Here is a 15556-nt window from a genome sequence, read left to right as displayed (position 1 = left end):
CAAGGAACCCACTTAACCTTAAAATGACATGAAGGACAATATGAAAAAAGATAAATTATGTATAGTTATTTATTTTATTAGGCATAAATCAAATCAGTAGAAACAAGAAATATCAACACAAATTGTTCCTGTTATTCAATGAGATATATATTTTCTAGGAATATAAAAAAGTTGAAGTCTTTTTAAACCAGTGAACTATGAATATGTGTAATATGAATATCTGCTGATAAATCCTAATAAAGCTTTTTTTTAAAGGTTGCAACTGAATCATTTCTCTCCTTTATGAATCCTCACGTCTCGTACAATAGGACTGGATCTTAAATCTTTCACCACACTCAGATCAACTAAACGGTTTCTCTCCTGTATGACTCCTCATATGCCTATTTAGATCACTCCTATGGCTAAATCTTTTACCACACAGAGCAACTAAAGGTTTCTCTCTCCTATATGACTCGTTATATGTCTATTTAGATTGCCCCTATGGTTTAACATTTTACCACACTCAGAACAACTAAACGGTTTCTCTCCTGTATGACTCCTCATATGTTTATTTAGATGGCTCTTTTGGCTAAATCTTTTACCACACTCAGAGCAACTAAAAGGTTTCTCTCCTGTATGACTCCTCATGTGTCTCGTTAAATCGAACTTACTGCTCAATCTTTTACCACACTCAGAGCAACTAAACTTTTTCTCTCCTTTATGACTCGTTATATGTCTCGTTAAATCGGACTTACTCCTAAATCTTTTACCACACTCAGAGCAACTAAACGGTTTCTCTCCGGTATGACTCCTCATATGTGTATTTAGATTGGTCCTTTGGCTAAACTTTTTACCACACTCTGAGCAACTAAAAGGTTTTTCTCCTGTATGACTCCTCATATGTCTTGTTAAATCGTACTTACTTCTTAATCTTTTACCACACTCAGAGCAACTAAACGATTTTTTTTCTGTCTTACATCCCATATCACTTAGAGGCTGTTTGTTATTTATTTTTCTATTTAAACCAGACTGAGGTTCCCATGTCTCCATCCAATCATCACCACTGTCTTCAGTCTCAGAAGAGTCTTCAGTCTTGTCCTCAAGACCTGGTTGTAAGCGTCCATCAGTACCTGAGTTCCTGGCTGGTTCTGGTCCCCCACAGTCCGCTCTGTTCTCCTTTATCTCACTCAGATGAAGCTTTGACGATTTAAGTTTCTCTTCATCTTCTTCACTCTTTACAGCGACAGGAGTCAATGTGAACTGGATATCAGCCCCCTCAAGTCCTTGAAGCTGCTGTCCATCCTGATTGGTCCACGGTTCCTCTTTAATGTGGGGGGGGCTCTGGGTCTTCCTGGTCCACAAGTGGGCCCCACTGCTGTTGCTCAGGGGGAACCTCTTCTATAATCACCATCAGTTGCTGGACGTCTGCAGGACACACTGAAACACAAATACACACGTTTATCATTTCAGAGTTTCCTTAAGTGTTTTGAAAAACGCAGCTCATAAAAGGAAGCAGCATAAAACAAAGGGTTTCTGGTAAAAAAAAAAATCATTTTGAGGCCAAATAAACCAATTAGGTCACTAACAGAGGAGATCAGGGCGAGGGGAAGTTAGTTAGTTGGTTAAGCTGCTTTCAGACTAGACCTGTGGGTAAAATGTGTCCAGACTTTCTGTTTCAGACATGAGCAACAAAGCAGCAGGTTGTCTGCACAGACTTGTTCACAACAACATCAAATCCTCCTCATTATTAAGGTGAGAGGTTGAGCAGCCGGGTGCAGCAGAGAGCAGACAGAGACAGGAAGGTGGCGTATTAACTCCGATGCACGAGCTGATGCTGGCTAACGTTAGCCTGTTAGCGGTTTCCTCTAGGGACTGACCTGCTCTGTGCAGCCGGACTACGGGCTTCATCGCGGCATCGAGAAGCCTCCTCTGGCGGCAGATCTCCAGCTCTGAACGCTCGGACTGCTCCACTCTGTCTTCGTACTCTGCCACGGTTTCCTCAAGCACCGCGAGGATCTCCTCTGCTGCCGCCATTAGCCGCTCGGTCAGCATCGCTATCAGCGACGGGACTTGATCCTTTCCTCCTCCTTTCTCCACCTGCAGCAGAAAGTCTTCAGCGGCAGCGCTGATCCGCTCATGTACCGACACCCGCAGCAGCTGCACGGCGGACATGTTCCTTCTTTTATAAGCACTTTGTGTCTCGGAGTGAACAAAGGGAGCCAGCGGGAGGAAAACACAGACTCCGAACTCCGAACTCCGAGCCAGAAGCGACCCCTGCTGGACTAGAGTACGAAGAGTAAACGAACGTACCAATACTACACAGTTACAAGTACTTGTTAAACAAGTTCTAAAGTATAAGCAACAAAATATACTTGACCAGTGATGGAAGAAGAATTCGGATCATTCACTGAAGTATAAGTACAGAGACAGTAAAGTCATATTCTATTATTAGTAAAAGTACTAAGACAGTGAAGTAGAAATACTCAATAATAAGGAAAAGTACCAAGACTGATAAGTAAAAATACTCCATCGCAAGTTAAATTGCTATTGTATAGGACCCTTACCCTAAAGAAGTAATTTTATATATTATATTATAATAATGTTTACATATTCTTGAATTAAAATAAACATAACTATCCGAGTTCCTGGCTGTTTCTGGTAACCGTTTATGTGACCTTTCCTGCATCATTGGTTAATACAATTTTATTTGCAGCGCTTTTCTCTTTTTGCAGCGCGTTGCTGTAATGTGTTGTGTTTCGTTGTGAAATTGATGAAGATGTTTTTTTACTTTGCTGGTGTTTTGTCAACTTGCACATGTTTTCTGTCGTGGCAATTAATAATAATCCCACCTTAGCAAGGAGGAAACGAGACACAATTCTCTTACAGTATTGTCACACTTTAATGCTCGAGCATGGTACATACAACAGAGTTGAGTTTGTCATATGCACCCAGACAGAAGACAGTGGTTGGTATTTATACATTTGGCTAACCCCACCCATTCGGGAGGGGGTTGTTAAACAGTTAATGACACAGGAGAAGCAGCACTTCAAACATCTTCAAGCTCCTCCTAGAGAGGAACAAACTTATTGATCAGCCTCTTTGATATAAAGGAAATAGGTGACGGGTATCCTGTCCCCTGCTCTCAGACCCCTGGAGTGTAACATCTGTCTCCAAGATCCCTTCTTAGTGTCTACAACCACCACAAATCCCCCGTGCTGTAAGGTCTTTGTTAGGTGAGTTTGTGTAAGGAACATCAAAGTAGTTCCTTACATCAATCATAATGCCTGAATAGCTAATTACTATCACACTGTGTCCGGACTAATTAGATTACTGTGACTGGAGTAATCAGGCCAACACTCACTCAGTTCTACAGGAAACAGCAACATCAAAGTTACATTTGTTAGAGATTCAATGATGATCAATCCAAGTATACATAAACATGATTATATTATGGTCACATGTTACATTTCCCTTACATTTCTTAAGTTGCCGTTCGTTGAGCTTTCAGGGCCACCGTACATATGCCACTGCTCCCATCCAATTTGAGGGTAACCACCGCTATTTGTGACTTATTTCCTGAGATTGATATGTAGTTTATGAGTGTTTAACAGCTTGTTATTGTTCTGAGCGCCTCTATAGGTATTTTTATGTAGCCTATTGTGCATTTCTTTATCTGATTCAGGAAGACAGAGACTCCGAGCTCCGAACCAGCAGCGATCCCTGCTGGACTGGAGGACGAAGAGGAAACGAACGTGCTGTTACTGCACAGTATAAATACTCTCTTACAAGTACTTGTTTAATAAGTATTAAAGTATAAGCAACAAAATAAACTTGACCAGTTGTGGAAGAAGAACTCGGATCATTCACTGAAGTAAAAGTACTGAGAAAGCAAAGTCATATTCTATTATTAGTAAAATAATGAACACAATGAAGTAGAAATACTCAATAATAAGTAAAAGTACCAAGACTGTAAAGTAAAAATACCCCATTGGAAGTTAAATTACTAAGATAGAGAAGTAGGGGGACTTGTGACCTTTACCCTAAAGAAGGAATTATATATATTATATTATAATAATGTTTACATATTATTGAATTAAAATAAACATAATTAGCCGAATTCCTGGCTGGTTCTGGTAACTGTTTATGTGACCTCTCCTGCATCATTGGTTAATACAATTTTGTTTGAAAAAGTCCATTGTTGCTAGGATATGGGAAACACCGTTGCTAAGTTGCAGAGAAGCCAGTCCCAGAAAAGAGACAGGAAGCTCAAATCGTGGCAACGGCAGCTCGTAGATTTGTTCTACAGTCAGTTTCTGTTCAGTTGTGATTGTGGATCCCACCCATACACACTCTAGATCAATCCTGAGTCAGTCTCAGCTGTCAATCATGATGTCAACCCGTTTTTATATCCCACCCTCTGGAACTCTCTCTCAACCAAAATCTTTCTTTTCTTTACTCTCTTGTCCCAGAGGACACGTGGTTCTCTTGAAAGGTGCTTTATAGATTTGAGCTATTATTATACAATAACGAATAAAAACCAAAACCAATCAGAAACACTTGAACAAACCTGTGAGATAAGAACTGCCTAAAATGACAGAAACCTTCTTTGACAAACATTTATTTACTGTCTGCTTTTATAATTTAGTTTGGTCCATGACCCATTTGCTTCCATGGAGGAGGCCCGGTTTATGGCCTGTACTGCAGCAAGCCACCAGGGGGCGATCAAGATGATTAGGCGTCACTTTTGGGAGCTGCCATTTCGTCCACCTTTATTTACATTCTGTAATTTTTACTTTGTCAGTGTTTTGTAATCACCTTATGAAAGATGAAAACGCTATTTCTAAGGAATGCAATATTCATCAATTCATTAGTCGAACCTTTAACTTTATCAAAAAATAAATGAAAAAGTAATTTCTTTCCACACTGTATATTTAGCATTAATTAAAGCTTTACATCCGTCAGTGTTGCAGCCTGAGAAGAAAGTTCACCATTGAACCTGTGACCAATGAACATCAGTTCCGCAGATAAACACAGATTCATAAAGAAGATTCCACAAACTCACCAGATAAACCTGCGTGAACAAATCAGACTTTCAATTTGTAAGAAAAGATAATGTGACATTCATCGTGATAATTATCAAGATTGGCTGACTGGAATTTTTTTTATCATGATATCATCTTTTGGTCATATTGCTAAGCCCTCAAATGAAGTATTTGCCCAGAACAAGGAGAGTTACATTTTTTTGGGACATTTGGTTAGGAACTCTGTATAGCTCTGTATCTGTAGGTAGAAGCAACTAACTCCCAGTGCAGGGGGAATGTAAGCAGAACATCATTTACCTAATGATAGCCAATGAAAACAATCATCAAAGAAATTTGGATAATTATTTCTTTAAATATTTGACTCTCACTCCTGCCAGAAAACTAGTTCCACAGCAACACAGCAGGTTATCTGCGTGTTTGTTTTTACTTTGCTGATCACATATGGAGTCATGCACTCTGTCCAATAATGAATGCAGCTTAAATCATTTCTCTTGCAAAACCTTTTGAAAGCTGGTGACTGGACACGGGGGCAGTGATTTCCCGGCAAAAGCGATTCAGGAATTCCCTGCACGTGGAGGCGGGCACAGCTGTGCTCCTAATATGGTCCTTAGCTCCGAGCTCTTCCTGTCATACGTCACATTTTTCCCACGTATTTATCTTGATGCCTCTAAGTGCAGTCGAAAATAATCAGTTATGATTTGTACTGTAGTCAACCACACATTCATATTGGAACATGGGGCTATAAGAAGCAATTGAACGTGTGTGCTTATACATCACGTTTCAAAAATCAGGATTTAAAAAAAATCTAAATTGCTGGTTCAGTGTAGCGTCACAAGCTTCAAAAGTGAAAGTAACAAGCTGCACTGGAATGCAACTCAACCCTTCGCCAGCCTTAACTTGCAATGGCCAATTTCACATAAAGAGAAACTGAAAGCAGACGCAGCGTCGTGTTGCGTCAGATGCCAAACCTCCTGCACACAAAAAGCCTCTGAGCGCACAAGGGACAGCAGCTGCTCTTCAGGCTGAACACACATTTACAGAGTCACCAAGCATCCGCCAGGAACTAGACCGGCCGCCGACATTACAAGTTTAGTATCCTGCAGCCGGTCCAAGCTGCAGCAAGACGCGCAGGCTGTGCGTAATAGCCCTCATGACGCGTGGGTAAACTCGGCTGGATGTAGATCGAGATTGAAGCTACCGTTGTAAGAGCAGCTGTGTGTGGGACGTGGGGGAGGGGGGGGATGAGAGATGTCCCCGTCGCTCATGGACACAAGGGACGGACCCAACAGCCCCTGCTACCTGTCCGCTGAGGAGAGCAACAGCAACACGGCTGGATCGGTGAGTCCTCTGTCTTCCCTTCATAGATCAATCAGTCAATTAACCAATAGACTCCAATCATGTGACATCCCGTCATAGCCACTGTTCCTAACCGTTTGTGGATATTCATGTCAAAAAAGTTGATAATAAAACTAAAGTAACCACTACATTCTTTTTGTGATATACATTTCATCTCTGCTCCACGCATTTCTTGTTTATGAGGGGTCAGGGTTAGATAGAGTATGAGTCATTCCCCAAAAAACTGTATGCAAGGTCATTTAATGTACTAATATTATTAGTTCAGATTTAGAAATACTAACCTCACCTTATAATATTGTGACTGTTAGGAAAGGTAGCACCAGTTGTCTTGTGCAGTCGGGTTATTTTGTTACAGCTTGCTGCTTTGCACCCGTCGTCTCATATGGGTAAAGAAAAAGTGCTAATTCATGCATCTAATCTTTTTATTCCCAGTAGCATTGGTCACAGCTTTAGTTGTTTTGCATGAGATGCACTTACAGTTTGATGACAAAGCTCTTGTTCCTAAAGAGATTTAAAGCATTTACCGTAAGTTTCTTATTAACAGAAGTTTTGATGCCGAGAAAATGTTCTGTGCTTCTGGTTCTGCTTTAGATCCAGAACCCACGCCCACTTCAAGAAATAAAAATACATAAGTAATGGAAGACATTTTTAGATACAGTCTCCTTTAGAATATTACATTTTAAGAGAAAAAATTATTTTCACGTCTATTGGATCAAGTTCCTCTCGATCCATGTCCAGATCCGCTTTTTCTTTATTGACCTGCTTGAAGTGAGCGACCACCTGACATGTGATTAGCTTGTCTCGTGACCTTATTAACCATGAAACTTTACAGAACGTACGTGCTCTTCAAAAGCCTTAAGAGAAGTATGCACCGAAACACAAAGTAAGTGTCATTACTGTAATGGTTGTGGTCTCCTGTGTGTACGTGAATCTTTACAGGACAGAGAAGGAGACGGACAACAGGTGGGAAAAACGGGGGGAAAAAGACGAGAGAAGAACAGAAACGCGGCCAGGAAGACCCGCCGAAAGCAAACAGAGAGAGCCGACGAACTTCACGAGGTTCGAGACGTTTTCTCTTTTCGTTCCGTCCTTACACCATCACCTGGTGACTCTATCGTCCTCTCACTCACATTCACAGAGTCTTGTGTCACCAGAGTGTGTGTCTGTCTTGTGTAATCAGTCAGCATGCTCACAGCCGTTTCTTGTAAATAGCCGGCCTTAAGGGAAAGCCATTCACTCTGGCCCTCCCTTTTCCATTTCTACTCTCTACACACACACACGCACACGCACGCACACACACACACGCACACACGCACACACACACACACACACACACACACACACACACACACACACACACACACACACACACAAACACACACCTTAAAGTTGAATGATTTATGATACTTTACCTTAATTGCTTTTTGCCCCCAGGCACACAACGGTTTTTCACAAATGGATTTTATTTGAATCAGTTTAATAACTTTTTTTTTAAACAGAATTTCCTTGAAATGTTTTTTCAAAGTTCATTCGAAACACATTCCAAAATAGAAATTGATAATTAGTTTATTGTCATAGATATTGAAGATATTGTCATAGGTCACCTTGACATAAACCTATTATATATCTGGAGTCTTATCCTTATCTCAATGTGGGCTGGATGTTGAATATCTCTTGTACATTTGAAGTTGTTTAATGCAGTTGTTTCTACAATCTTTCACTTTCTATTTCTTCTTCTCTTATCAGTTCTGCTGTTTGACCTGCAGGTTAGGTTTGAGAATCATGGCTGCTGCAAGTTTGATTTATAAACATTAGATTGTGTCACGAGTGCATAGTTTAAACAGCCAGCATACATAAAAATGTACATATACATATACAAATGTATACTCCTAGTTTGCTCCTTGACCTTCAAGGGGACAATAGGGGTAAAGTGTCAGTGCCTTTATTTTTAAGTATATAACATTTAAACTCCACCTCCCCCCACCAAACTAAAAAGTTAAAACAACAAGTCGGATCAACTTTTCTCTAAGATGGTTTCTGTCATTTTAGGTAGTTATTATTAAATATGTTCAAGTGTGAATCATTCCAGTAAGTTTGGTTTCAATTGGTTATGTGGTATGAAAAGAGGGTTCATAAAGCGGATGATGCCTGGCCTAAGTCTGAACCTCAAAGGAGAACTGAAATGCTGCTCTGAAAGTGACGGCACTGCCAGTTCACCAGGGAATCACCCTTCCTGCTCACTACAGCACGCACTCCCTCTCCCCTCATGCTGAACTGGCAGTGCCGTCACTTAGGCGCAGCATTTCAGTTCTCCTTTGAGGTTCAGACTTAGGCCAGGCATCATCCGCTTTATGGCTGTTTTACTTTCTATTGCAGCCCTCCAGAAGACGCTTTAAGCAACTCATCATTAGTGTTTCCAGGCTTTAGTGTTTTATTTCAGCCTGCTGTAGTATTACGTGGGAGGGATGTGATTGTATTTGTAATTTGTCTTTTCATGTATGTCATGAATCCATTTTTATGGCCAAGGAGCTCCACTCTGAGGGATGCTAAAAATATACCTGACTCAACCTGACTTTAACTGTTTGTCCTTTTTTCTCCTCCTCGTGTTCTTCCCTCATCTTAAGGAGCTTCAGCGTCTCGAGCAATCAAACTCCTCCCTTCAAAATGAGATTGCCGGATTGCAAAAAACCCTCCAACGCTACACAAAAGCTCTGGCACGTCATGAGCCTTACTGCTGCCTCCGAGCCTCTGCGTCCACCTCGAGAAAACACGTCTCCGCGTCCCACTCAGGTGGCTGTCAGAGCACCTCAGGCCCTCCTCCGAGGTTCGCTCCCCAGGCTCCGAGCTCCACTCTGGCTACTCCCCCTTTGGTCTCCTCCAGCCTGGGTCTTCAAGCCCATCTCTCATCCTCAGCTTCTCCTCAAACATTCTCCTTGTCTTCTGGCTTGTCTGCCAAACTCGCCATCCCCTCTTACTCTGGCCCTGCAACTCTTCCTTATTCCGTCCAAGATCGTCACTCTTTGTTCAGAAAAGAGCCTCCAAACACCACAAGTCCGACAGGGGTTACGCCTCTTTGCACCAGCCTCCTTTCAACCTCTATAACCCCCAGCCCCCTCACCGCAGCAGCTCAGCCTCAATCTGGGCGAGAAAACATCCACGGAACCTCCTCAGTGCCTGCAAACGCGTGTTTTCCTCCTCTTAATTCTGGCACATTGGATGCTTTTTTAATAAAGCCAACCTCTGTGGTGCCCCCTTACCAAATTTTGGCAGTAGAAACTGGGGGTCCATTATTCCAAGCTTGTCCCATGAATGTGCCCCAGCTTCCTCTGGGTCGACACAGTGGAAATCCAAACGGCTCAGGTCCGCTGCTACCACCAACTCTTCAGAATCCTGCTTTTCATTCACCTCAGGCAAACTTGAAGCTAGCTCTTGCCCCTGCCTCCTTTGGTTACAGACAACAAACACCCAATCAAGAGTCTCTGCTCGCCCTCCTCACAATCCCGAGTCCTCTGAACAGCAGCAGCTCCGACGCACTTGTCGGTCAGCCTTCGCCCTCGGAGCCGCTGCTGGGCAATCCCTCAGGTGACCTTTCTCTCTCTGAGCTGCTGGAGATAGATGATTGGATCCTAAGTGGAACTAGTGATCAATAACGCTACATGTCACAAGGCGATGGAGGACCAGCGTCCCTATTTCAAATTTTCAAATTGACATGTTTTCAGCTATTTAATTGAAATCTGATGATTTAGGTTTCAGCTGTCTTCCAATAGAACTGACTGTTTAAAGCAACTACTGTATAATGCCAGGTTTTATAGACAGATTTTCACATCTGACATCCAGTTGGTGGTTATTAATGGTAACTGGCATCAGAAAATGAATCTATATCTGAGCTGTTGCCCTTAATCATCTCTTTCCTCTGCTTAAAGGGAGACTCACATATTTACACAACTGACAACCCATGTCGGGCATTTCCCTTAATGCAACCTGTAGAATGTTTAATTAGACTTTCATTGTCTGAGAATATAAGCCGTGTTTATTTAACCCCATGCCCCCATTTAAAACACAAGCTTTCGGATATCACCGAAGCTCAAACTTAGATTAACCCTGATGAAAACACTATCACTGTCGTTTTCTCAGATTGATCAGAGCCATAGACGACAACATGTAACGGTTTCCATAAGCTGTGTAATGCTCAAATTTAATAATCAATAAAAAACGATAAAAGTTGTCTCCAATAGAACGCAGTCAATTGCGTAAAGGAGACTCTTATATTTGTTCAACAAGTTTCCTGCGGCTGCTAAATTCTCCATCTTGTTGAGTGAACGAGAAGCTTGTGAGTCCGTGGATTTCAGGCTCAAATCCAGCAGTGGAAACTCATTCTTAGTTTTGAATTTTGTATAAATCAAAAGTGGGCGTCATGCCTTTCAGACAAATACTGACTCAACACTCTGAACTTTGACTTGTTATTTTAAAAAGAGGTGGAGTAAACACTTCCTCACCACTTCATGGAAAGAAGAAAAATGTGCCTGCAGCTGCAATATTTAAAATATATATGAGGGTGCCAAAGTTAACCACACAGCCTGCGAACTGGCTGCATGTGATATTTATCCTGATTTACCGATAGGAAAGTATATTATTTTACTCTTTTCTTAGTTTTACCTCGTTCAAAATACATTCTAACATATTCCGCTGCTACTAGTTATTTATTTATGGTATATTCAATATTTCTATCCAAGAAAAAATTTGGTGTGTCAGTTTGATTCTTAATAAATTCTTTTGGTTTCTGTATTTTACATAGACTGTATATAAAGGTGGACAACACGTCACCACTTCCTCTTACTATCAAGAGATGAAGCCAAATTATTCTGGATACAAATGCGACCATCTTTCCCATTTGGAGACAGAATATTTTTCTCGAGAACATAAATCGGTGTAATAATATCTACATAAAATGTTTTTTAACGTGGGCTTTTTTAACGATTGTATTGATCTGATTTTGGTTTTCCATATGATGGTTTATGGGATAAATCTGCTTCGTACACAATATATCTATAGTTCTATTGGAAATTGTATTCCATGTAGCAGCTTCAGTAGCTTTATAGGAAGATGTTGAGTCTGTATGTCTGTTATGACCTTTTTTGTATTTCTTTTGTATTTATGTATTAATTATTATATTGATTGCATTAAAATGTTAATTGGGGTTCAATTTACAATTCTGTTTAATCTATAATATATAAGGCTATTCCAATATTGTTTACATACAGTTTGATGATCACTGTGTTTATATTGAAAGATGAAATAACACATTACCCTAAAAGTTTAATTCAGTAAAATTTGAGTTAAATACATTCAATAGTTTTGCTGCTTTAGATGGGTTGTTATTGGTTGTGTTTTTTGCTACAAACTCCGCACATGTGACTAATTGATAAAGCACAAAAGGTAAACATAAGCAAAACTGACCTCCTCACAAATGACATGACCTATCAGAGAAAGGATTTGAGAAATCTTAAATCAAAGTCCCCCCCCCTTCTTCAGTCTCCGATGGCCTCTTCCACTTCCTGTGGGCTGTCTCTTGCCAGGTGTCAGTCCTTTATTATCAGGGGATCCCAGTAAGACAAACAAAAAGGTAAGCGTTATACAAAAGACCACGTGACCAAACGTTAACTCAATTCTGTGCACCCAGAATTAGAAACAAACCCCTAAACCGTATAAAGAGTGTTACATGTGTTTTGTCATCATTTGAAAATGTTTGGGTGTAAAATGTGATCATATCTGCTCATATGCATCTTAGCAAGTCACCTTAGATGGTGAACATAGTAATCATTATAAACTGTATGTAAAATCAGCACCACGCAGCTCAAATCTCTGCTGCCACCTAATATTTCTAATATGCTTCTGATGTTTGATTATGACGTGTAGCTTACTGTATATTGAAGTGTGACGACGATATGTATTTTATATTTATAATTATTCCCTTTGGAGCTGCTTTCGGTTCTCTGTAATCCTGTAAAGTGACTGTGAGCATTAAATGCCATACAAATCAAATGTATTATTCTTATTATTAGGTAAAGCACATTTCGTACAGAGAGGTAGATTCAAGGTGCTGTACACAGGGACAATGCAGAGACAAAATATATATATATAAAAAAAAGCTAAATAGATTAAAAGGAGCGGTATAAAAGAGGCAAAGGAAACAAAAAGGATACATTTATATGACAATTAAAATATAAATAAGTTAAAGGTGTAAAATAATGCAAATGAAATAGAAGTATGTAAAAGAATACAATTAAATTATGATCTCAGATTTGGTAAAACACTTTAGTCGAAGTTTCTTGTTATTTATTCACTAGTTTGGGATTTTGGTTATGGTCTCGATTTGGAAGCCGCAATGGATGAGCTATTCCTAAACCGTAAGACTGCTATGGGATACCACAATGGCTTATTAGTCTTTATATAACAGACCATGGCTGTAGACTGGCTTTAAAAACAAACATGTATTATAAAACGGATGATGAAGTGTTGTTAACCACAGGGTGACTGGATGTTTGTCCAGTATAAGAACAACCTCTGGTGACGTACACATGTGGAGCATATGCGCACCTCTGCTCTGCGTCTTACCAGTCACTGCTTTACTCACGGTGCTGGTGGTTTTTACCCACAATGCAACCTCACCTGAGACACAACACGGGGAAGGATGGGGAGGAGGGAGAGAGGAGGGGGCCACGGAGCGCAGGCGCATGGCATTACGCACGCCCTTGTTGGATATATATATGATTATAAAAACGATGGGGTGTGTTTATGGTTCTGACACATCCACTGCAGCCAAGGTGTGTGTGTGTGTGTGAGAGAGAGAGAGCGCAAGTGGCTTAGAGGAGAGAAGAACAATGGATGGCAATTGATCCTAAGAGCCAACTACAGCCACCGACACGCGCGCGCGCACTCACCCCGGATAAGGAGCGAAGAAAATGGAGGAGGGAGGATAGGGGAGGTATAGAGGGGGGATCATTTCATTACAGCGTGAAACAACAGCCACGCTCGCGGGATTGGCCATGAGGTGATGCTGCGGGTTGTGTGTGATGGAGGCGCGCGACACGCCATAATGACGCACGTGTTTGAAAGCATCACATCCAGGCCAAATCCAGACAAATGCATTGATTGGTAAATAAATAAATAAGTCCATCCTATAGCGTCATCCGCAGTGAGGAGCCTCTCTCTCTCCCTCTCTCTCCTTGCAGCACCTCAGGCTCAGGGACCGTCTCAAGTCACACCGAGTGAGATCAGAGAGCATCCGGTCACGCTTTTCAAAATAAAATCCATACTGGTTTCCCTAACTTAGGCATCAAGTAGACAAAGGCAAAATGTGGAAAATCGATGATATGTAAAACATGACAAGCTCGAATTTTTATAAATCAGGGGCCACAGTTACAACGGTTCCCATGACATAGAGGTTTTTTTTTACTTCAACGATAATTTTATGTTTAGCTTGTAGAACATTACTATTATATTATAACAGTAAACAAGGAACGACTTAAATCTTCACCTTACCGAATCAGCAATTGCATAGTTGTAGCTCTATTTTGAAATTATAGGAAATACTGAAGAAAAGATATCCTAAAGATAGGAGTTATTTTGCCTGAAAGGGCCCGGAATCAAAATCTATCCCTTTACAGCTTTATTTATGTACCATATGGTCAAGGGCGGATCCAGAGGTGGTGCCAGCCGGGGGCTCAGGCCTTAGCTGAAATCTGATTGGTCCCCTGAGGGCTCCTGTCCGGTCAGTCATCCTTTTTGAAGTAAGGATGTGACTTACTAACCATACTTACAATATGAAATTTTGATAAAAAATCATAAACAAGGATTTACTTAAATGTGAACCTTACTGGATCAGGAATTGTGCATGGGTGTTAAACTGTGGCCCCTTTGTGGCCCTTGATTTAGACAAATCCGCCAGATCCGCCACATTTAGCCTCACTCTAATCGCCTAACTTTATTTTGAAAGCAAAGACGCCCCGTTTCCTGTGATCTCCTCATCTCATGTGCGCCTCTTGACGCAGCAATGCGCGGCGCCGTAGTACGGACCGGATAACGGGAACCGAGAAGGGGGGACAGGAGCGGAGCGCGTCAGTCTGACACACTGCTATTGTATAACACGGGCCTTCGCCTCTTTTTCAGAGAGAGAGAGAGTGAGGGGGGAGCGGCTGCATCCTCCCCCGTTTCTTGTTTGGAGGTAAAGGGACGCAGACGGGAGCGGAGCGGCGGAGGACCTGCACATGTCGGCTCGGTGAGGCAGCGTTTGTTTCCCCGCCCTGATACGGTTGGAGGACGGGCAGGAGCAGGAGGAGGAACCGCGACATTTACATCTCCCGAGATAATAATAACCTCACGTAATAATAATATTGGCTCATGTGAAGGTGCGGCCCATGTGAGGGTCGACAGAGGATGCGTTAAAAGCGAGGAGGACGACAGTGATGCGGCAGCCGAGGTGGGCCCCGACTGATGATTTCATATCAACATCCACCAAGAGGCTGTAAACTGACCTGGAGTCTGCTGCCTTTTTTCTTTTCTTTCATGTGGATAAACAGCAGGAGGTCAATCGGTGATTATTGATTATTCTTTTTTTTCTGTTTTCACATCAGGATCAGAAACACATCCTGATTCAGGCCCATGACTCGTGTGTGTGTGTGACGCCAATACAGCAGCACAGAGGTGTGTGTGTCTGTGAGTGTGTGTGTGTGTGTGTGTGAAGAGACGCGCCTGCATGTCTGAGCATCATCTGGAGGCTATGCAGGCTGCTCCTCCACGGGGATGACACACACGCGATTTTCCATCCGTGCGTAAAGACAAGAAGAGGAAGAGCCAGAGATGCTGCTGCTGCTGACATTTCCAGTCCGGCTCTGATACCGACACCAAGGCATCCAGAAAAGAAATCCACCTCTCCTCCGCCTCTGCACCTCTCCCCCCTTCCTCTCCTCCCCTTTACTTCTCACCCCCTTCCTCCCCTCCTCCCCCCTCCCTCCCGGAGCGTCTGTATCATTCTGATCAATTGATAATCCATCAGTGATTCAGAGAGCCTGTACTCACTCCTCCGTCCTCCCCTCACTTCACCCTGCTGTGTACATCCTCTCAAACGCCTCTTTTTACGCGCCCGCACGCGTAAAGGCGCACCGCCGTCCACAGCCACA

At 41.9% G+C, this 15556-nt stretch overlaps 2 protein-coding genes across 2 annotated transcripts; one reads left to right on the top strand and one right to left on the bottom strand.

Moving 5' to 3' along the window:
• Positions 1 to 280: 280 nt before the first annotated feature.
• LOC128430606 (gastrula zinc finger protein XlCGF49.1-like) lies at positions 281 to 1382 on the bottom strand. The gene is given in 2 exon segments (XM_053416710.1): positions 281 to 407; positions 491 to 1382. Coding segments are annotated over 2 exon segments (666 nt in total). The 5' UTR covers positions 1030 to 1382.
• Positions 1383 to 6005: 4623 nt separating this feature from the next.
• batf2 (basic leucine zipper ATF-like transcription factor 2) lies at positions 6006 to 12419 on the top strand. Its single transcript, XM_053416120.1, has 3 exons — positions 6006 to 6359; positions 7317 to 7436; positions 9002 to 12419. Exons 1-3 carry the CDS (start codon positions 6270 to 6272, stop codon positions 10025 to 10027), a joined length of 1236 nt encoding a protein of 411 aa, XP_053272095.1. The 5' UTR covers positions 6006 to 6269; the 3' UTR covers positions 10028 to 12419.
• Positions 12420 to 15556: the final 3137 nt, after the last annotated feature.

This window comes from Pleuronectes platessa, chromosome 23 (assembly GCF_947347685.1).
Source record: "Pleuronectes platessa chromosome 23, fPlePla1.1, whole genome shotgun sequence".
Lineage (NCBI taxonomy): Eukaryota > Metazoa > Chordata > Actinopteri > Pleuronectiformes > Pleuronectidae > Pleuronectes > Pleuronectes platessa.
This window is presented reverse-complemented; position numbering and strand designations above follow the sequence as displayed.

What these genes read in the sequence shown, in the direction of transcription:
- batf2 (XM_053416120.1), top strand. Translation starts at nt 6,270, where the DNA reads ATGTCCCCGTCGCTCATGGACACAAGGGACGGACCCAACAGCCCCTGC. An exon ending in ACAGCAACACGGCTGGATCG is followed by an intron (nt 6,360 to 7,316) that starts GTGAGTCCTCTG and finishes GAATCTTTACAG; the next exon opens with GACAGAGAAGGAGACGGACA. An exon ending in GAGCCGACGAACTTCACGAG is followed by an intron (nt 7,437 to 9,001) that starts GTTCGAGACGTT and finishes CCTCATCTTAAG; the next exon opens with GAGCTTCAGCGTCTCGAGCA.